At 44.8% G+C, this 22,713-nt stretch overlaps 1 protein-coding gene across 1 annotated transcript; it reads right to left on the bottom strand.

Annotated features, from left to right (window-relative positions):
* Positions 1-1,271: 1,271 nt before the first annotated feature.
* On the bottom strand, positions 1,272-21,066 carry LOC120033262 (fibroblast growth factor 14-like). The gene is made up of 5 exons (XM_038979537.1): positions 20,877-21,066; positions 13,837-13,947; positions 13,132-13,235; positions 1,571-1,769; positions 1,272-1,426 (listed from the first exon to the last, which is right to left on the bottom strand). Exons 1-5 carry the CDS (start codon positions 21,064-21,066, stop codon positions 1,272-1,274), a joined length of 759 nt encoding a protein of 252 aa, XP_038835465.1.
* Positions 21,067-22,713: the final 1,647 nt, after the last annotated feature.

Genomic DNA, 22,713 nt, shown 5'->3' with positions numbered 1-22,713 from the left:
TACCCTAAGATGGGATGTTAATTGCTTAATTAACTCAGGAACCACACCTGTGTGGAAGCACATTCTTTCAATATACTTGGCCTCCCTCATTTCCTCAAGTGTTTCCATTATTTTGGGCAGTTACCTATACGTTGCCAGTGAAAATGCTACATGTCGGTCACCCTTTTGACACTTTTCAAATATTGAATTGGAATTTCAATTCATGTCCTGAATTGACCATGGCTCTGGATAGAAACTCATAGCTTCTGTGGACATGCTAGCTACTCTGCTACCATGCACTCTACCTACCACGCATTGCATCTGCTACCTCGTCAATACTACCAACACATTGACATCTCATCCCCAGCCCCAGTCCTCTCCCTCTATACACGTCTTAGAAAATCTAAGTATTGACCTCCTGCATCATTCGCTGCCTAAATGAACCTACAAACACACAGAGAGAAAATAGTAAGAAATAGAATAGAGATGTGGAGGTAGAGATAGAGAGAAGCTAAGAAAGAATGAGAGAGAGAGAGACATAGAGACAGAGAGAGAAAGAAACGAAGAAAGAATGAAAGAATGAGAGAGGGAGCGAGAGAGAGAAGCTAAGAAAGAATGAGAGAGAGAGAGACAATCATTTGAAAAATAGAAGATGACAATCCTGTTTTGTGTCTGTACAACAATCTATCCAGACGGTCGCTGGTGCATTTTGGGTATAGAATTATAAACAAACAAACAAATTGGTAAACAAACAGACTGTGGTCAATATGGATGGACTCTGTTGCTATAGTGCGTCAGAGTGAGAGAGGGGGCTTATGGGTAGCCATCAGCAGGCAAGGCTACCTGGCAAAAAGGAGGAGGGAAAAAAACGCTTTGTCATCATTCTCACAGATTGTCACAGAAAAAGAATCGTAAGGATTTGAAAAAGGCATTCCGTATCGCGTAGGTAGGGCATTCCGCTGTCCAAGTTTGTAGTTTATCTAGCTGATAAAATCAGCCAATCCCCCTCCTCCTCCTCCCCTTCCTCCTCCTCCTCATCAACACCTTCCTCCTCCTTCTCCCCTCCTCCCTTCCACCTCCCCTCCCCCATCCCCCAAATGGAGTGGTCCATTTCCTCATCTCGAACACCACTGCACCGAATCAGCCAAAAAGAGAAAGAGAGAGAGAGAATGAGCGAGAGAAAGAGAGAGGAGGTGGGACTTAGCCCATAATTGACCAATCAAGGTGAGAGTTTGAGTGCAGTGGGCAGAGTCTCAAGTCTCTGTCGTGCGGGGGGAGAGGAGGGGGCAGGGTTATGTCGCAGCCTCCTTCGGGTCGGGTTTGTTGATTGGTTTGCCCCCGTTCATGGCCACTGGTTCGCTGGTTGTGCTTTTGCTGAGCGGGACTCCGGCAACTTTAGGCAACGTCTCCCTGACGTCGTGCAACGACGGCTCCTTGTACATCGCAACTGCAGAGAAGAGGAGAGATCAGAGTGTTAGAGCGTGTGTGTGTGTGTGTGTGTGTGTGTGTGTGTGTGTGTGTGTGTGTGTGTGTGTGTGTGTGTGTGTGTGTGTGTGTGTGCGTATCCATGTGTGTGTGACAACCCCCTTACCTTCTATAGGTTTGGGCAGGAAGTGAGCGGCTGGTTTGGTCTTTTTCACTCGGTTGCCCTTCATGGGCTGTCCTTCTTTGTTCAGGCCCAAGAACCAGGCCCTCCCAGACTCATTCTGTCTGTACAGCATCGACGAGTAGATCACATAGTAGTTCTCAAACACAGACTCCTTAAACTTACACTCTGCTGTAAACAGCTCCTACAGGAGACACAAACACACACACACACACACACACACACACACACACACACACACACACACACACACACACACACACACACACACACACACACCCACACACACACCCACACACACACACACACACACACACACACACACACACACACACACACACACACACACACACACACACACACACACACACACACCGAATCAGTATCAAACATACAACAATGGACAAATTGCTACCACTTAATATTCCATTAGATACCAGCCCAACGTCCATCCAAGATTTTTATAATAGTTTCAATCAACTGTTTCCATCACGTTTATTTAACTTCTATTGGCAACGATTTACCAACATTCAACCTGATAAATGACTCACCCTGAATTGAATTCCGCTGCTCTATCGATCTCTACATACATTCAGCCTGAATCCTAGAAGTTGTTTGTGCTCACTTCAAAATGAGGGGCATTGTACAAAACAAATTCATCAGTGATTGGATCGTCTCTAACCAATCAGAGTATCAAAGCCAATGACGTGATTCATGGTTCGTGATGGCTCGCTCTAGCCCAACCCATTGGTTTTTAGGAACCAATCAGAATGTTTAGAATGTGTTTGCATTCTACAAGATGTCAGGGAGGAAAGCAAATCCAGACTCATTGTGGAGAAGAAACGCTAGTGGGGGTGGTGTTTGGCGCTGTGGCTGGATGGGCAGTCAGTCTCCTAAATGACTGATTTGTACTGTAATTAACCATCCCTAGCTTCCAGAGCTTCAGAGAGACAGACGGGCTGGGATAACATTGAAATTCCAATCAGGTGTGCTTGTCAGTCACCACCACAAGAAAAGAGACACTCGCTCACCTGTGTGGGCCTTTGTTCCCAGTTACCATGGAAACGATGGAACAGAGAAGATGGGAGGAGAAGAGGAGAAGGAGGAGGAGGACGGGGCAGTGGTTTGATGTGATGGCTAGGTGTGATTGATCGTGTTTGTGGTTGGCAACGTATTTCCATTTTCCTTTGCTCTTTTTATGGTTCTCATTATGGTTCACTGCACTTTTCCCCTGTGTCTTTCAACTCTGTCCAATTAGCACATTCAGGCTGTGTCTCAATAGTCTAAAGTTGCTTCCTCTACTTGTCTTCTCTCCTCTCTTTCATCTGCTTTGATGTGAAAGAATTGGACAGGTGTCCACCATGTTGCTTTTACTTATCCTGTGATTTCAGATCATTTATGATTTAAAGGCCCAATGCAGACTTTTTTTTTATTTTTAATCTCAACATCAAATAATTTCTGGGTAACAATTAAGCACCTTACTGTGATTGTTTTCAATTAAAATAGTTAAAAAAATAAACAAAAATAGCTCCTTAGCAAAGAGGGATTTTCTCAAGCAAAAATGTTGCTATGAATGTTTGGGAGGGGTTTGAGTGGTGAGGAGAAAACTGAAAACTAGCTGATATTTGCAGCGAGTTTAGGAACCCTCTTTCTTATTGGTCTATTAATTAATTCACCGCCTGGTGATACCACCAGGCAGGCCAAAACTCCATCCCACCAAAATATACATTTTTAAACAGCTCTTTCACTAAAAGGACATTATCATAATTTTCACAATTTCACAGTATTATTCCAACCTCATAGTGTGGAAATATACATAAAACACAGGAAAATCACACTTTTGACTGCACTGGGACGTTAAGGTGAGGTGACAAGGAGAGGAAGCCATTTTAGACTATTGAGATGGACCTGCATACTGAACAATGTTATAAAACACAGGCTGTTAGAGAGAGAGAATAGGCAGTGGAGATTAAAGGAGAGAAAGAAAGAGGGGAAGGAAAGACAGAAAGGAGGACGTAGGAGGCGAGAAGAGAGAGATAAATCACCAAGGGAGGAGGATGTTTCCTGGGGGGAAACACGCAAACACACACACAGTCTTGTATAACTAACCTTGTGGGGACACACAATTCAGTCCCATTCAAAATCCTTTTCCCTAACCCCTAAACCTAACACTAATCTTAACCCCAAAACCTAACCCTAGCTCCTAACCATAACCCTAAAACGAACCCTAGCTCCTAACCCTAAACATAATTCTAACCCTAACACTAATTCTAACCTTAACTCTAAACCCCATAGAAATAGCATTTGACCTTGTGGGGACTAACAAAATGTCTCTAGTTGGTCAAATTTTTGTTTGTTTACTATTCTTCTGGGGTCTTCTGGTTCCAACAAGTATAGTTAAACATGTTCACACACACACACACACACACACACACACACACACACACACACACACACACACACACACACACACACACACACACACACACACACACACACACACACACACACACACACACACACACTTTGCTACAGCAGGAAAATAATCCTGCAGCAACAGGAAATGTGAAGTATTATGTGGATTATAATTAATGGACATTTTTGTAGGGGTTGATACATTTTCCACAAGTGAAAATCAAGTCTGACATTTCAAAGTGGAAATTACAAACTTCAGAAGCCTTATTAAACCTTGAATATACTAGACGTTTTAAATGTCCTGCATTGCAGGAAACTTCTCCAGCAACAGGGTGATCAAATGAAGATCCTACATCTGTACACACACACATGCTGGACCTTAATATTTTATAATATTAGAAACGGACCTAGGGACAGTTTTCATGCTGTGCTCTATACAGCTGAGGTTAGACCAGGGGTTAGAAGGGTGCTGAGGTTAGACCAGGGGTTAGAAGGGTGCAGAGGTCAGACCAGGGGTTAGAAGGGTGCAGAGGTTAGACCAGGGGTTAGAAGGGTGCTGAGGTCAGACCAGGGGTTAGAAGGGTGCTGAGGTTAGACCAGGGGTTAGAAGGGTGCTGAGGTTAGACCAGGGGTTAGAAGGGTGCTGAGGTTAGACTAGGGGTTAGAAGGGTGCTGAGGTTAGACCAGGGGTTAGAAGGGTGCAGAGGTTAGACCAGGGGTTAGAAGGGTGCAGATGTTAGACCAGGGGTTAGAAGGGTGCTGAGGTTAGACCAGGGGTTAGAAGGGTACTGAGGTTAGACCAGGGGTTAGAAGGGTGCTGAGGTTAGACCAGGGGTTAGAAGGGTGCTGAGGTTAGACCAGGGGTTAGAAGGGTGCAGAGGTTAGACCAGGGGTTAGAAGGGTGCAGATGTTAGACCAGGGGTTAGAAGGGTGAAGAGGTTAGACCAGGGGTTAGAAGGGTGCAGAGGTTAGACCAGGGGTTAGAAGGGTGCTGAGGTCAGACCAGGGGTTAGAAGGGTGCTGAGATTAGACCAGGGGTTAGAAGGGTGCAGAGGTCAGACCAGGGGTTAGAAGGGTGCAGAGGTTAGAAGGGTGCTGAGGTCAGACCAGGGGTTAGAAGGGTGCTGAGATTAGACCAGGGGTTAGAAGGGTGCAGATGTTAGACCAGGGGTTAGAAGGGTGCTGAGGTTAGACCAGGGGTTAGAAGGGTACTGAGGTTAGACCAGGGGTTAGAAGGGTGCTGAGGTTAGACCAGGGGTTAGAAGGGTGCAGAGGTTAGACCAGGGGTTAGAAGGGTGCAGATGTTAGACCAGGGGTTAGAAGGGTGCTGAGGTCAGACCAGGGGTTAGAAGGGTGCTGAGGTCAGACCAGGGGTTAGAAGGGTGCTGAGGTTAGACCAGGGGTTAGAAGGGTGCAGAGGTCAGACCAGGGGTTAGAAGGGTGCAGAGGTTAGACCAGGGGTTAGAAGGGTGCTGAGGTCAGACCAGGGGTTAGAAGGGTGCTGAGGTCAGACCAGGGGTTAGAAGGGTGCAGAGGTTAGACCAGGGGTTAGAAGGGTGCTGAGGTCAGACCAGGGGTTAGAAGGGTGCTGAGGTCAGACCAGGGGTTAGAAGGGTGCAGAGGTCAGACCAGGGGTTAGAAGGGTGCAGAGGTTAGACCAGGGGTTAGAAGGGTGCTGAGGTCAGACCAGGGGTTAGAAGGGTGCTGAGGTTAGACCAGGGGTTAGAAGGGTGCTGAGGTTAGACCAGGGGTTAGAAGGGTGCTGAGGTTAGACCAGGGGTTAGAAGGGTGCAGAGGTCAGACCAGGGGTTAGAAGGATGCAGAGGTTAGACCAGGGGTTAGAAGGGTGCAGAGGTTAGACCAGGGGTTAGAAGGGTGAAGAGGTTAGACCAGGGGTTAGAAGGGTGCTGAGGTTAGACCAGGGGTTAGAAGGGTGCAGAGGTTAGACCAGGGGTTAGAAGGGTTCTGAGGTTAGACTAGGGGTTAGAAGGGTGAAGAGGTTAGACCAGGGGTTAGAAGGGTGAAGAGGTTAGACCAGGGGTTAGAAGGGTGCTGAGGTTAGACCAGGGGTTAGAAGGGTGCTGAGGTTAGACCAGGGGTTAGAAGTGTGCAGAGGTCAGACCAGGGGTTAGAAGGGTGCAGAGGTTAGACCAGGGGTTAGAAGGGTTCTGAGGTTAGACTAGGGGTTAGAAGGGTGCAGAGAGTGATCCAGTATTGATCCCACACGACCACCTGGTCCCAGTGGAGACAGCTCTTATTGTTTTCTCTGTCATGCAGGGACTGTGTGTCAGTGTGTGCGTGGTGTGTATGTGTGTGTGTATGTGGTGTGTGTGTGCGTGTGGTGTGTAGGTGTGTGGCGTGTGTGGTGTGTATGTGTGTGTTGTGTGGTGTTTGTGTGTTGAGTGTGTGTGTGTGTGTGTGTGTTTCATGTGTTGTGTGTATGTGTGGTAAGTGTGTGTATGTGTGGTGTGTGTGTATGTGTGTCGTGTGGTAAGTGTGTATGTGTGGGTTTGTGTGTGTGTTTGTGCCTCCAACACTGTTCATTATCACACTGCTAATTACCCAGGGGAATTGTGGGTAAACAAGTAAGTTAAAGAAAGGAAAGAGGGCGAGAGGAGGAGGACTGGAGAACGGCAGAATACAGGACAGAATAAACACTGTGTGAAGGACTAGTGAAACTTAGAGACCTCTTTAGATGGAGTGTTAAAGTCTTAAAAGGGCAATCGTCATTTTTGTCAAAAATACTTTTTGTATAAGTTATATATAAGTTGTATAACTTTTCGAAAGTATTTTGGCCGTTGTGGTTTAAACCAAAAAAGCAATACGATACTCTGAGAAAAATGGCAGAAACATGGTGTTCAGTTCTACAGTTGGCTGTATCTCTTCAGCTGCCATTTACTGTTAACGTGGAGAGGTATAGAGTAGCATCCTTGCTGTTGTGTGTCATGTCTGGTTGTCCATTAGCGAGGATGACACCATGCTCTTCCTTTCAACTCCACAAACCTTTCATCTAGTCATCCTGTCCTGTCTCTGCCTCTGGATCCAACACGCACGTGCACACACACATGCCACAAGGTCTATGTCAGAAAACAGATGCTCTGGTATAGAGAGGAAAAGTTTGAGAGAGAGAGAGAGAGGGAGAGAGCGAGAGAAGAGGAAGAGAGAGAGAGAGCGAGAGAAGAGAGGGAGAGAAGAGGAAGAGAAGAGAGAGAGAGAATGAGAGAAGAGGAAGAGAGAGAGAAGAGGGAGAGCGAGAGAAGATGAAGAGAGAGAGAGAAGAGAGTAGGAAGAGAGAGAGAGAGCGAGAGAAGAGAGGGAGAGAAGAGAGAGAGCGAGAGACGATGAAGAGAGAGAGAGCGAGAGAAGATGAAGAGGGAGCGAGAGAGAGAGAGAAGAGAGGAGGAAGAGAGAGAGAGAGCGAGAGAAGAGAGGGAGAGAAGAGGAAGAGAAGAGAGAGAAGAGAGGAGGAAGAGAGAGAGCGAGAGAAGAGAAAGAGAGAGAAGGAAGAAGAGAAGAGAGAGAGAGAGAGAGAGAAGAGGAAGAGAGAGACAACAAAAGAGAGATATACACACAGCCATACAAAGGTTTAATGTATTTCTCCACCAAATAAACAAATAACTCTAATTATCCTCATCCCAATATATGAGCTACAATATGTGACTTTGTGTCTCAAAGCCGCAACAATACCCCCCCCCACACACACACACTGCTCCTCCTGATCCCTATCCTGCCTTTCCGAATTATAACCAAATCACCCAGGAATATTACGGAAATTAGGAAAGAACACTGCTGGCAAGCATCCACTTAAATAGCAACGGGTAGCAATGGTGGGAAAGACGACAGTTGAGAGTTTCAGCATGTGTGAGTGTGTGTGCGTGCATGCATGTGTTGCCTATGTATTCATGTGTTTAATATGTCATGGAACATGTCAGCTCATAGGCATCAGCAGTCTCTGGGCAGGAATTAGTTGTTGTCTCTTTGTTTATCTCTACTGAACAAAAATATAAACGCAACATGTAAAATGTTGGTCCCCGTGTTTCATGAGCTTAAATAAAAGATCCCAGAAATGTTAGTTACGCACAAAAAGTGTATTTCTCTCAAATGTTGTACACAAATTTGTTTACATCCCTGTTAGTGAGCATTTCTCCTTTGCCAAGATAATCCATCCAGGACAATAAAAGGGCACTCTAAAATGTGCAGTTGTGTCACACAACACAATGCCACAGATGTCTCAAGTTTTGAGGAAGCATGCAATTGGCATGCTGACTGCAGGAATGTCCACAAGAGCTGTTGCCAGATAATTGAATGTTCATTTCTCTACCATAAGCCACCTCCAACGTAATTTTAAAGAATTTGGCAGTAAGTCCAACCGGCTTCACAACTGCAGACCACGTGTAACCATGCCAGCCCAGGACCTCCACATCCAGCTACTTCACCTGCGGGATCGTTCGAGACCAGCCACCTGGACAGCTGATGAAACTGAGGAGTATTTTTGTCTTGTTATAAAGCCCTTTTGTGGGGAAAAGGTGGCACATACAGCATCTATCTTACTTACGTTTTCCTCCATAGTATTAACATGTACAGGATATGATAGTTCTCCCTCCATAGTATTAACATATACAGGATATGATAGTTCTCCCTCCATAGTATTAACATGTACAGGATATGATAGTTCTCCCTCCATAGTATTAACATGTACAGGATATGATAGTTCTCCCTCCATAGTATTAACATGTACAGGATATGATAGTTCTCCCTCCATAGTATTAACATGTACAGGATATGATAGTTCTCCTTCCATAGTATTAACATGTACAGGATATGATAGTTCTCCCTCCATAGTATTAACATGTACAGGATATGATAGTTCTCCTTCCATAGTATTAACATATACAGGATATGATAGTTCTCCCTCCATAGTATTAACATATACAGGATATGATAGTTCTCCTTCCATAGTATTAACATGTACAGGATATGATAGTTCTCCTTCCATAGTATTAACATGTACAGGATATGATAGTTCTCCTTCCATAGTATTAACATGTACAGGATATGATAGTTCTCCCTCCATAGTATTAACATGTACAGGATATGATAGTTCTCCTTCCATAGTATTAACATGTACAGGATATGATAGTTCTCCTTCCATAGTATTAACATGTACAGGATATGATAGTTCTCCTTCCATAGTATTAACATGTACAGGATATGATAGTTCTCCCTCCATAGTATTAACATATACAGGATATGATAGTTCTCCCTCCATAGTATTAACATGTACAGGATATGATAGTTCTCCCTCCATAGTATTAACATGTACAGGATATGATAGTTCTCCCTCCATAGTATTAACATATACAGGATATGATAGTTCTCCCTCCATAGTATTAACATGTACAGGATAGGATAGTTCTACCTCCATAGTATTAACATATAGAGGATATGATAGTTCTCCCTACATAGTATTAACATGTACAGGATTTTCTAGTTCTCCCTCCATAGTATTAACATGTTGTCACGACTTCACCGAAGTCGTTTCCTCTCCTTGTTCGGGCGGTGTTCGGCGGTCGGTGCCACCGGTCTTCTAGCTATCGTCGATCCACTTTTCATTTTCCATTTGTTTTGTCTTGTTTTCCCACACACCTGGTTTTCATTTCCCTCATTTATTGTTGTGTATTTAACCCTCTGTTCCCCACATGTCTTTGTGTGGAATTGTTTGTTGTAAGTGCTTGTGTACATGTTTACTGGTGCGCGTTGGGTTTGTGTACCCATATTCGGTAGTATTTTTAGATGGATTAAACTCCGGCTACTACCTAGTTCTGCTCTCCTGCGTCTGACTTCCCTGCCACCAGTTACGCACCCCTTTACACATGTACAGGATACGATAGTTCTCCCTCCATAGAAGGGAGTGTGTGTCTGCATGAGTGTGTGCTCGAGTACTCAGATGTGTGTGTTCTTCACACTCTTCAACACATACTCAGAGCTGGTTTCCTCTTGCCCAGCGTCGTTGGTAATTAACACATACCAAATCATTTCACACTAGGCCATCTGTTGACTGCAGAGACAGAGACCGAGAGAGATGGGTGGAAAGAGAAGAGTCTCTCTCTACAACCAGAGAGCTGTCTCATCTGTCTGACAGATGTGTAGTACTATAGTTCATCTTGATGCTTCATCTTCAGGAGGAGTAACACTACAACACTCTATTCTTGATATTGCTGTTAAGGGTCGGCCATCTTGTGTCTTTGTGATTCATCAAAGCAGCGCCTCTATAAACCAAAGCAGCGCCTCTATAAACCAAAGCAGCGCCTCTATAAACCAAAGCAGCGCCTCTATAAACCAAAGCAGCGCCTCTATAAACCAAAGCAGCGCCTCTATAAACCGTACTAGAGCAACATATCTGTTGTATTATTATAAAACATCATTCTTCGGTAAAAAAACAGATAATATCTGTTAAATCCCTAACAGGACTGCTTTTTCTTCATAGTCAGCGGTGTGTGTGTGTGTGTGTGTGTGTGTGTGCGGCGGCTGCATGTGGACAGGACTTCCCCCATCAATAATTAAAAAGCAGCCCTCCTCCTTCTGTCTCTAACTGAACAGAGAGAAACAGAACACATCTCTCCTCCAAAAAGGACAAAACAAGCGCCCGGCTGCTCTCCTCTCTGCAGCATAATATCACTCTCCCTCGCTCCGACTCAGTGAGGAAAAAGAGGGATATTTGACTGCTCTGGTGTGTCAGGGTCGGGAATAATTCATATTCCTCCCTCCCTCCCTCTCCATGTCTCACTCTCACCCACTCTCTCTCACCACTTCACTTTCTCTCAAGGAACCCCTCAAGTTTCCTTGGAGACAAGGAGAGAGAGGAGGGCTTTGGGTGCAAACGGATGTAGATTTCTCTCTATTTCAATCTCTCTATCTCTTTCTCTCTCTGCTGGTCTTTTCCATATAAAGCTCCTTGTCAGAACACTACCTGTCGACTACCTGTAATTCCATTATTATGTGATGAACAAAGAGGATGAGTGATGGTGAATTCACAATGAGAAACACTCAGGCAACTGTTCTTCTGATACATCTAGTGTCATATAGTGACATGCCCATTGATTCATCACCAACCCCATAAAGACTAGAGAACTATTCAGGATAGGAATCTTACTGAGGAGTCATATAATGTTGCAACCTAAAGAGAAGATGACCTCTTGTGCCCTACCTAGGGTAATGACCAGAGGAGGCTGGTGGGAGGCGCTACAGGAGGACGGGCTCACTGTAATGGCTGGAATGGAATAAATGGAACGGAGTCAAATGTGTAGTTTCCATATGTTTGATACCGTTCCATTGATTCCATTCCAGCCATTACAATGAGCTTGTCCTCCTATAGCGCCTCCCACCAGCCTCCTCTGGTCAAGACAGTATTTAGTATTCATGACGCATGTTCCCCTTCATACGAACCCGGGGTGAACCAATGGTCAGACAGACAGCACTGTACACAAAAAAATAAGCCACGGGAGTTTTTTGAGCGAGAATAAAGACGACTTTCGAGTAGTAAGACATGTTAATAAGAAGGGGCAAGAAGTGTGTCACGACTTTCGCCGAAGTTGGCTCCCCTGCCTGTTCGGGCGGTGCTCGGCGGTCGTCGTCACCGTCCTACTAGCCGCCACCGATCCCTTTTTCGTTTGTCTGTCTGTTTTGTCTTATTAGTTTCACCTGTGTTTCTGTTTTAGGTTAATGAGCTTCCCTATATGTAGTAGGTAGACCCGCCCTTGTTTTGTGCGGGATTGTCTTTATGTTACGTGTGTGTGTTTTAGGTAGAGGTGTATTTATTTTTCTAATTACTTGGCACCCTGTGTTTTGGGTTATTCAAGTTGTTCGCTGCGCCCTGTATGTTTGGGCTTATTCATTTTTTGTGTGCTATAGTAAAGGAGCACTTTTCCCAAGTGGAACTCTCTGCGTCTGATTCCTTCACCCACCTAGTCCCGCGTGACAAAGTGTCTTATATGGTGAGCTACCAAGTGACTAGGACAGGCAAGCCCCTTACTATTGTGGAGGACTTAATTCTTCCTGCTGCCGCGGGTATGGCTGGGACAATGCTGGGGGAAAGGCCAAAAAAACTATACAGACAATGCCTTCATAAACAACACTGTTTCACAACTTATCAGTGACATGGCGGATGTTTTGAATCAATTACTGCTTCGCATACAAGCCAGTGAATTATTTGCGTTACAGCTGGATGAGTCAACAGATGTGGCGGGCCTGGCACAGCTCCTGGTATATGCCCGTTACATTTATGGGAGGTCAATTAAGGAAGACATCCTCTTCTGCAAACCACTGGAAACCCAACATTGCAGAGTTATGTGCGTCCTTTCAAGCACACCCTTCTCATTAACCCGTGGTGAGTTATTCACAATTTTTGATGAACAAATAAGGTTTTATATGTAAGATGGCTATATATAGAGCAAAATTATTGATTTTTATCATATTATTATTTGTGCCATGGTCCTATAAGAGCTCTTTGTCACTTCCTACGAGCCGGGTTGTGACAAAAACTCACTCTCATTCTTATGTTTAATAAATGTATCGTATAGTGTGTGTGTGGCAGGCTTACAATGATGGAAAAAAACAACATTTGAGAGTGCGCTGACCCTGGTGCTAGAGGGGGTACGCAGCTGGAGGTTGAATGTTTGAAGGGGTACGGGACTATAAAAAGTTTGGAAACCACTGCATTAGCCAAATCGTCACTATGGCCTCTGGGGAAACGTACACGTATTCCTCCTAAAGGATTCCAGGATCTTGATGAACCCTGTGTGTCTACAGGACAGATGGGCTGTATATTAGTACGGTGACTGAGTGATAGAAAGGTTGTGTTTACACAGGCAGCCCAATTCCAATCTTTTTTTCACTAATTGGTCTTTCAACCTGTCAGATCTTTTGCCAATAATTGGGCAAAAGATCAGATTTGGTCTGCCTGTGTAAACTCAGCCTTAGATAGTTAGATCGATCTGTTTTAGCTGAAATAATTACACACATACACTTATAGAAGAAAACTGAGAATTGTCATAGTAATCAACAGAAAATCAGCTCAACCAAGATGGCCGCCTGGCAGGCACACGTCATCATCAGCATTGGTCTGTACTCACTGATGAGTAGAGGTGTCCCTCCCCGTTCATGGCGATGTACAAACCCATCTTGACTGACTGGATGGCCACCACTCGAAGGCCCACTGGGATGAGGTTGAACAAAGCTGAGAGACAAATCAGCACAGTAAAGCAGATTGACAATCTTACTGATAGAATACACATTATTGTGTGTGTGTGTGTGTGTGTGTGTGTGTGTGTGTGTGTGTGTGTGTGTGTGTGTGTGTGTGTGTGTGTGTGTGTGTGTGTACGTAGCGTACGTATGCATCTATATAAGATTCAGATACTCAGTCAACCATGTGACACAGTTACACACACACACACACACACACACACACACACACACACACACACACACACACACACACACACACACACACACACACACACACACACACACACACGACAAGAATGGAACGGTACAGTATATACATGAAAGCTACCAGAACACTTAATCACATGAATGGATCACGAGACGTGTATGAGACTTGACACATACGTGTAGTAGCCGTGTGAGAAATGACATTAGTCACAGAGCCGTGTTCATCTGGACTTCTGTGTGTCAGTTCTCATTTGTCCATGTCTGACATGTACTGCATGAGATCTGTGATTGGATGACTTCTGATAAAATGTCTGTCACTGGGTTGACGGAGGTTGCCACTCAATCTACCCCCCTCTGTGTGCGCATGTGTGTTCGTGCGGACTCACAGGAGTTAGTGCCGTCATCTTTGGTCCCGTCCAGACATCCATCTGGGTTCATCTGCAAGTAGTATCCCTGTCTGCAGTACAACCTGGTCACTATGCCCTTAAGCTGTGGATCTAGAGAGAGAGAGAAGAGAGGAGAGAGGAGAGAGAGAAGAGCGAGAGGAGAAAGAAGAGAAAGAAGAGAGAGAAGAGAGAGAGAGAGAGAGAAGAGAGAGTCTCATTATTAAAAGGTGGGCTGGCTTCAGTGTAAAAGTTCTAGACTACATTATTAGACTACATTATTCTGAGGTTTCTTTTATCTCCGTGACAATATCAGTCTGTTTTCACACAAAAAAGAGCGAGCAGACAGACCGGAGCTCAGGAGAAAAAGCTCTTAATCTCAGAAATGTCTGAGAATGTCAGCATGTGTGTGCAACCCAGTCCACACCCACACAGGCCCGAGACTTCATTACGTACTCCCCCAACTCCCTGTCACAAAACAGACGGAGGGGGAAACATGTCAAACAGAGAAACAGAGAGAGAAAGGGTAAGAGAAGGATTTTGGAACAGTGTTCTAGGGCTGAGGAGAAAGAGAAAAATAATAAAGGAACAGAAAGAGAAGCCATGGATAAACAGTGGTGAAATAGCTGGACCCAACACACACATACAGAGCATTCGGAAAGTATTCAGACCCGTTGACTTTTCCCACGTTTTGTTACGTTACAGCCTTATTCTAAAATGGATTAAATTGTTTTTTACCCTCATCAATCTACCCAAAAAGTCCCATCTCATGACGAAGCAAAAAGAGGTTTCTAGACATTTTTGCAAATGTATAAATAAAAAATAAAAAACGGAAATATCACATTTACATAACTATTCAGATCCTTTTCATCAGTACTTGTTGAAGCACCTTTGGCAGTGATTACAGACCAGAGTCTTATTGGTTATGACGCTACAAGCTTGGCACACCTGTATTTGTGGAGTTTCTACCATTCTTCTATGCAGATCCTCTCAAGCTCTTTCAGGTTTGACGTGGAGCGTTGCTGCACAGCTATTTTCAAGTCTCTCCAGAGATGTTCGATCTGGTTCAAGTCCGGGCTTTTGCTGGGCCACTCAAGGACATTCACAGACTTGTTCTGAAGCCACTCTTGCGTTGTCTTGGCTGTGTGTTTAGGGTCGTTGTCATACTGGAAGGTGAACCTTGCTCCGTTCATCTTTCCCTCAATCCTGGCTAGTCTCTCAGTCCCTGCTGCTGAAAAACATCCCCCCAGCCTTATGCTGCCACCACCATGCTTCACCGTATGTATGGTGCCAGGTTTCCTCCAGACGTGACGCTTGGCATTCAGGCCAAAGAGTTCAATCTTGGTTTCAATCAGACCAGAGAATCTTGTTTCTCATGGTCTGAGAGTCTTTAGGTGCCTTTTGGCAAACTCCAAGAGGAATGTCATGTGCCTTTTACTGAGGAGTGGCATCCGTCTGCCCACTCTACTATAAAGACCTGATTGGTGGAGTGCTGCAGAGATGGTTGTCCTTCTGGAAGGTTCTACCATCTCCACAGAGGAAATCTGGAGCTTTGTCAGAGTGACCATCGGGTTCTTGGTCACCTCCCAGACCAAGGCTCTTCTCCCCCGATTGCTCAATTTGGCCGGGTGGCCAGCTCTAGGAAGAGTCTTGGTGGTTCCAAACTTCTTCCATTTAATAATGATGGAGGCCATTGTGTTCTTGGGGACCTTCAATGTTGTAGACCTTTTTTGGTACCCTTCCCCAGATCTGTGCCTTGTCACAAACCTGTCTCGAAGCTCTACGGACAATTCCTTTGACCCCATGGCTTGGTTTTTGCTCTGACATGCACTGTCAACTGTGGGACCTTATATAGACATGTGTGTGCCTTTCCAAATCATGTTCTATCAATTGAATTTACCACAGGTGGACTCCAATCAAGTTGTAGAAACATCTCAAGGATGATCAATGGAAACAGGATGCACCTGAGCTTAGAGTCTCATAGCAAAGGGTCTGAATACTTATGTAAATAAGGTATTTCTGTTCTTTATTTTTAATACATTTGCAAAAATTTCTAAAAACCAGTTTTCACTTTGTCATTATGGGGTATTGAGTGTAGATTGATGAGGAAAAACATGTTTTTAATCGATTTTAGAATAAGGCTGTAACATAACAAAATTTGGAAAATGTCAAGGGGCCTGAATACATTCTGAATGCACCGTACACCGACCGCACCATCCTGCCTCACACACACACACACACACACACACACACACACACACACACACACACACACACACACACACACACACACACACACACACACACACACACACACACACACACACACCACCCTCCTGTGTCTCTGTAGTAATGAAGGATTCCCCTTCTGTTGACATTAATATTAATCTGATGCTCTGCACATGTAGACCACACCCAATGCACTCTCTCTCTCTCTCTCGTTCTCCCTTTACACACACACACAAACACACTCCCACTCACACTCGACACACACTTTCTTTCACACAAACAGACCACACCCTCTTCTGAGTCTCTACAGCAATGTGGAGATCCCCTCTGAAGTTGTTGTTGGTTGTGGTGATGTGTGTGTGCCAGAGAAAAAAAGGTATGCTCCAATGTACATGATAGATTAGAACTGCAGACGAGACTGACCCAGTTTAGAAGAGCGAGGGAGGGAAATAGAAGAAGAGAGAGCGAGAGAAAGGGATTTTCCAGTTTTCACACCAGGGACAGGGGTGTGATGGGAGGAATGGTTACCAACCCTCTACACTAATAGTCTGTCTGTTCAGCTCAACTTCCAACCACCTGAGAATACATTTGAGAAGATCTTAGACAACGTCTGGTCCTTATAATTTGGGGGTGAAAAAACACTTTAACCGTCTATTACTATTCAGTCTTTACTAATGACCAGAACAGAGTAGAGATGAGGAGATAGAGGTGGAGTCACTGAGATGTGAACAGAGTAGAGATGAGGAGATAGAGGTGGAGTCACTAAATGAGACCAGAGTAGAGATGAGGAGATAGAGGTCGGAGTCACTGAGATGAGACCAGAGTAGAGATGAGGAGATAGAGGTCGGAGTCACTGAGATGAGACCAGAGTAAAGATGAGGAGATAGAGGTGGAGTCACTGAGATGAGACCAGAGTAGAGATGAGGAGATAGAGGTGGAGTCAGTGAGATGAGAACAGAGTAGAGATGAGGAGATAGAGGTGGAGTCACTGAGATGAGAACAGAGTAGAGATGAGGAGATAGAGGTCGGAGTCACAGATGAGAACAGAGTAGAGATGAGGAGATAGAGGTGGAGTCACTGAGATGAGAACAGAGTAGAGATTAGGAGATAGAGGTGGAGTTACTGAGATGAGAGTAGTGTAGATTATGCTCTAGAAGGACTTCAACGGTACAGATTCACTTAGAGAGACCCATTTAAACACTGTTTAATCAAGTGTGTCATGGCTTCCTCTAATACCTTAATGAGTCTCTCGCTCTCTCTGTGTGTGTGTGTGTGTGGTGTGTGTGTGTCCTTATGGAAACCATGTTCCGTATGAGTGTTAAATTAAGGAGTGTTACCAGACCATTGACTTCCACTCAGAGACAGAGAGGGTATCAGGAAGACACATCTGTACCATAACTAGACTCTCCTAAAGAGCCTCCTTTATGGATGGTTCATCCTGGGTCTGGTTTCCCTGAGCCTCTGTAGCGTTACATAGTTCAAATCTGCACAGTCAAACATGACATGGAATGTGGGAAAAACAAAGCCCTTTTCCTAAAGTGTATCTCTTTTTCAATGGAAACACTTGGTCAAGACGACCCAAAACATATACAAAATTCCCAAGCTTCCATAAATCTGACTAACGGAATTGTATTTCTTAACTTTGGGAATTCTGTCTGCTTCAACAGGTAGGGTCTCTTTCCTTCCTCACTGACCTGCTGTGTGTTACTGGGGAGAAATTCCCATTTTCCCAGATTCCCATATCCTGTCTGTTACTAGGGAAACTGGTCCAGGATTCCCTCTTTGTATGTGTTGCCATGGATACAGTCTCGTGATTCCAATGTCCCTGTCTGCTTATCCAGAGGAAGGTATTCCCCCGTCTTTGTCTGCGTTGTTCCAACACCGCTAATCTCTGGTTATCCTCCCCATGATGATCCATATCATTTTAATCAAAATGATATTGATCTATTGAATAGAACATGTATTGAATAAGGCCTGTCGCCATAAATCAAAATGTCAATATCATAAGATTCTGTATTGCACGAGAGCAATCATTACAGTAGTTGTCATCATTGGTAGGCTACTCTAAATGAGGAATATCTGGACTCTACATGGGCTCTCAGGTCAACTACAGATGGTGGACGTTCCTGTAACATACATGTCCTGGGAATTCTATGACCAATGATTGATTTCTGCTATTTGTGACGACTTGAAGGAAGGTGTAAGAAGGAAGAACACATTTTCCACTACTTTAAGAAGCAGAAGAGGAGAGGGTGGCTTTTCCCAGTATTTGAACATTGCCTATGAGAGAGGGAGAGAGTGAGACTACATTATGAAAGATGGAAAGATGGAAGAGAGGCATAGATAGAGAGGAGGAGAGTCTATGTTTGCCCTTCAGAAAACCTTATGTGTGTGTCGCCAGGATTCAGACCCAGTCACGCAGTCAGAGTGGCGAGAGGAGAGGAGAAAAGAGAGGAGAGAGCCTGAGGATATATGGCCAGGCTTCAACCAGAAGCTACCACAGCTGGAAGCAGGAGGGAGGGAGGGAGGGAGGGAGGGAGGGAGGGAGGGAGGGAGGGAGGGAGGGAGGGAGGGAGGGAGGGATAGTGGAAGGAGAGAGGAGGAGGAGAGGAGAGAAGGGAGATGAGTGGTGAGAGGGGAGGAAACAAGTTGAAGGAAGGAAGGAGGAGAGAGGGAAGGAGAGAGAAGAAGGGAGAGGGGACTGTCTAAACGTCACCATCACACTCTGAGAGATAAGAGTAAGGGGTTATACCTCCCCTCCAACACACACACACACACACAGCCCTGTAAACTCTCTCAGATATCAGATAAGGATACCACAGAAGTTTTCATCTTTACATTCGGAGAATTCTTATATCCCTACATGTCAGCTGAGAGTGTATCAGAATGACTCCAGCCTTCTAGAACTGCTCTTGTTCATTTAGATGGTTGAGAATGTTCAGAAAGCAGATGGGCGAGACTAGAGATTTGGAAAAGAGATTAAGATAGAGAGATACTGTATCATAAACAGAGGAGACCCTGGAGAGAAAATGGTAGATGAAGGACAGAGAAGAGAGGGGGAGAGGGAGGGAGAGAGGGAGAAGAGAGGGGGAAGAGAGGGGGAGAGGGAGGGAGAGAGGGAGGGGGCAGTAGTTCCTTCTGGAATCAATGCAGACATGACCTTTTCTCTGTCTTACTGAAAAATGAATCGGTAACAAAAGAGATGTTCAACAGATCAAAGCACCATTCCTTCTATCCCACTTTCATCTCTTCTTTCCATCCTTCTCTACTCTTCTCTTCCCTTCATCCTTCACTCCCTCTCCTCCCACTTTCATCTCTTCTTTCCATCCTTCTCTACTCTTCTCTTCCCTTCATCCTTCACTCCCTCTCCTCCCACTTTCATCTCTTCTTTCCATCCTTCTCTACTCTTCTCTTCCCTTCATCCTTCACTCCCTCTCCTCCCACTTTCATCTCTTCTTTCCATCCTTCTCTACTCTTCTCTTCCCTTCATCCTTCACTCCCTCTCCTCCCACTTTCATCTCTTCTTTCCATCCTTCTCTACTCTTCTCTTCCCTTCATCCTTCACTCCCTCTCCTCCCACTTTCATCTCTTCTTTCCATCCTTCTCTACTCTTCTCTTCCCTCCATCCTTCACACCCTCTCCTCCCACTTTCATCCTTCTCTTCCTCCGTCCATCTCCTCTTTCTTTCTTTCTTTCTTTCTTTTTTTCTCTGCCCTCCCCTCTTTCATTATTCTCCTTTTCTCCCACTCTTCCCCTCTCTTCTTCCTTCAATCCCTCTCATCCTTTCCCCTTTCCTCCTCCACCCCACCTCTCCTCCTCCCCTCGTTCCTCTTACCCCCTGCTCACTCCGAGGTTAAGAAACCCTGAATTCATATTTCATTTTTGACAGGATGCTTGGGGCAACTCCCCTCAACTACACACACACACACACACACACACACACATACACACACACACACACACACACACACACACACACACACACACACACACACACACAGCATGTGTCTCAGACTGTACTGAGTTCTGCATGCATGCACCCTATCTATAAGGCCACAGGTTGCACTGAATGTCATTGGCTTTGACAAAATGGCTGTCACTTGACTGAGGTTGCTGCGCTCACAGTCAGTCACCCCCCCTCTCTCTCCTGAGACCAGTCATGCCAGTTACCCCCTGCCATACAGAGCTTGTTATGATATCATTTTCGTATATTGGTGGTGTCAGCTATACTGTATGTATGAATCAAGATATGTCAAATTCAATAGACTACATTTCAAAACCTGTCTGTTCTTTGACTCAACCTGATTCAAGTTCTGTGATAAATACCTATAAAATGGCCAACTGTTTGGTGAGATATTTAATACGGCAACCTGATTCACCTATCCACCCCTCAAACGTATTTTAATCTGTATGTAACACCTAACTGTAACATCGATTTTGTCTGACTCAAACCCTTCACTCAGAAAGGCAATCAGCAGTAAACCAATCAATGAAAGATTAGGCTAGAAATCGTTATTTTCCCACTTTAGTCTCAACTCATAGGCTAATTAAAATGCGTAATTTGAAGCCTTGTCGAGAGGACGAGAGCGTCAATGTTATCACAATAACTATATTTGTAAGGAATGAAACAGCAATGTGGTCAAACTTACCGGCCACACTGCTTAGGCTACTTTCGTTAACTACCTGTTTTTATTAATGCATGTAGGGGTAAACTATTGAACCGTTGGAGCTAACGTAAGGCTGCTCTCTCCCTCGCGCATAATGACAACCGTAACGTGTCCATGCGTCTCCCGCGCTTTCCGCTCAGCCCACACCTTGTCTCCGTAGCCTTCTCTTCTTCAAGCCGAAGATTCTCACTTTGGAGAAGATGTCGACCAAATTCCCGTTACAAAGCCCTTTGTTCTTGTTGGGGCTTCGCCTCCGTCGGTGTGGCGTCGGCCGGTGGACTTGTTGTTCCCGTGCCTGTCTCTTCTGTCGTATCAAACCGCTGGCAATAGCTGCCATGTCTCAACCGAAACAACCCGGGGGAAAAGGAAACACAGAGCCCGTTCCCCGTTTCCCTTTGGGCACGGAGCGCAGACGGCACAACAAGCGATTATGTTCGGTCTGCAGCTACAGCCCCATAGTTGTGTCTATAAAATGTATCTTCTTTATCCGTCAGAAAAACATTTCGACACTACGCAATCAAGTCCAAATACCACATTTCGGCGAGGATACAGAACATTGCGTTGTCATTTTATCATGGCCATTCAACAACTAACAACCTGTCACCGTTGTTGTCAAATGATTTCGAATTTGACTGCGTGAATCCTTGTAGAGGAGAAGGTTTTCCAAACTGACAACATTTCCGATATCCGTACTTGGTCATATTTTATCATTAAATATCTGGGACGTTTGATGTCACATAGTCCAAAAATACGAAAACAATTGTCGAAAGGTTTCGTTCTTCTCCTCGCCCAAAAATGTTTAGACTACCCCCCGTCTTCTCCCGGTGATCGACAAAAAATCAAGCCTATCGAAAATGTGAACATGCGAATTTGAAGTCACGCGCTAAAGGAGTCTGTCAGACATACTCTCAAAAACATACGGAGCGATTTTAACGTAATTATCTCGTGAAGGACGCAAGCCCCAGACGCTCCCCGGGCGGGGCTTGCTCCTTGGAAGAGAGGTGTGTGATCCTTGCCTCGCGCGCACAGATTCACCAAGTCCGTATGCAAATCCGCCAGTCTCTTCTCCAAAATTAGAAAAAATAGAAACGAATAACGGAGGAGCACACAATGACCGAATCGGGACGATTGGAATCAAATAACTAAATAATAATAATCTTGTCTTAAAAAAAAGGCCCAGAGGAACTTCTCTGCATCAGGTTAAATGGTGACGCAATTTTATTTCACGCTTCAGAAACTTCATCCAGCACGTCAGGACTGTTTTTCCTCCGTGAGAAGGGAACGGGGACAGGACCCGACTCCGGTTGGCTCATGAATTGCTTTCAGATATGAATAAGGGGTGAAAACGGGTAGTCTATATCAAACGCTCTCCTTCAACTCATCAATCAAAGGAAACGGGAACAGCCAGACCATTCAGATGAAAACAAGAGTCTGTGCGTCAGACCAAATCCCCCTCGTTCTGGAGAAACCGTTCGGAAAGAAATACCTTATAAATGACCACAAGCGAGTGAACGCCCTCCGCATAAACGTAACCATTAGCACTAGACACCGACTGAAACTTTACACAGTATACTGTATTAAGTATTACTCCAACTGTTGCTAATACATTGTATACACCGTCCGGACACTGATTGATATATCGTGCTGTGTATTTCGCAAGAAGCAGACACCGAGCCGGAGATAGACATGTACCTGTATAGCCAACGTTGAGAATGTTTACACCTCATCTGATGTTAATCTTGATCAGATGAAAGATAGAGACCCAACACATTGTCAAGTGGAGAACGTTCCCAAAATGTTTAATTAGCAATTTACTGTTCTTCAGTATAGGCCTAGAAATATCACATGCACGTGTAAAGAGATCCCAGTCAGCGGCACTGCTGTCTGCATTTAGTCATGTCCAAAAACACGGGACGGTATGGAGAAGAGTTTTCACCCCTATATTCCCCAACACAATCATTGAGACACAATCCATAAAAGACGG

Source organism: Salvelinus namaycush, chromosome 40, assembly GCF_016432855.1.
Source record: "Salvelinus namaycush isolate Seneca chromosome 40, SaNama_1.0, whole genome shotgun sequence".
In the NCBI taxonomy this organism is placed as follows: domain Eukaryota; kingdom Metazoa; phylum Chordata; class Actinopteri; order Salmoniformes; family Salmonidae; genus Salvelinus; species Salvelinus namaycush.
Note: the sequence above shows the minus strand (reverse complement) of the source record. Positions and strands in the feature narration are given on the sequence as shown.

Coding starts and splice junctions, on each gene's coding strand:
- LOC120033262 (XM_038979537.1), bottom strand. CDS start 21,066: ATGGCAGCTATTGCCAGCGGTTTGATACGACAGAAGAGACAGGCACGG. Junction 1,770..13,131: donor AGGGACACCTCTACTCATCA/GTGAGTACAGAC, acceptor TGTCTCCTGTAG/GAGCTGTTTACAGCAGAGTG. Junction 1,427..1,570: donor CCTGCCCAAACCTATAGAAG/GTAAGGGGGTTG, acceptor TCTTCTCTGCAG/TTGCGATGTACAAGGAGCCG.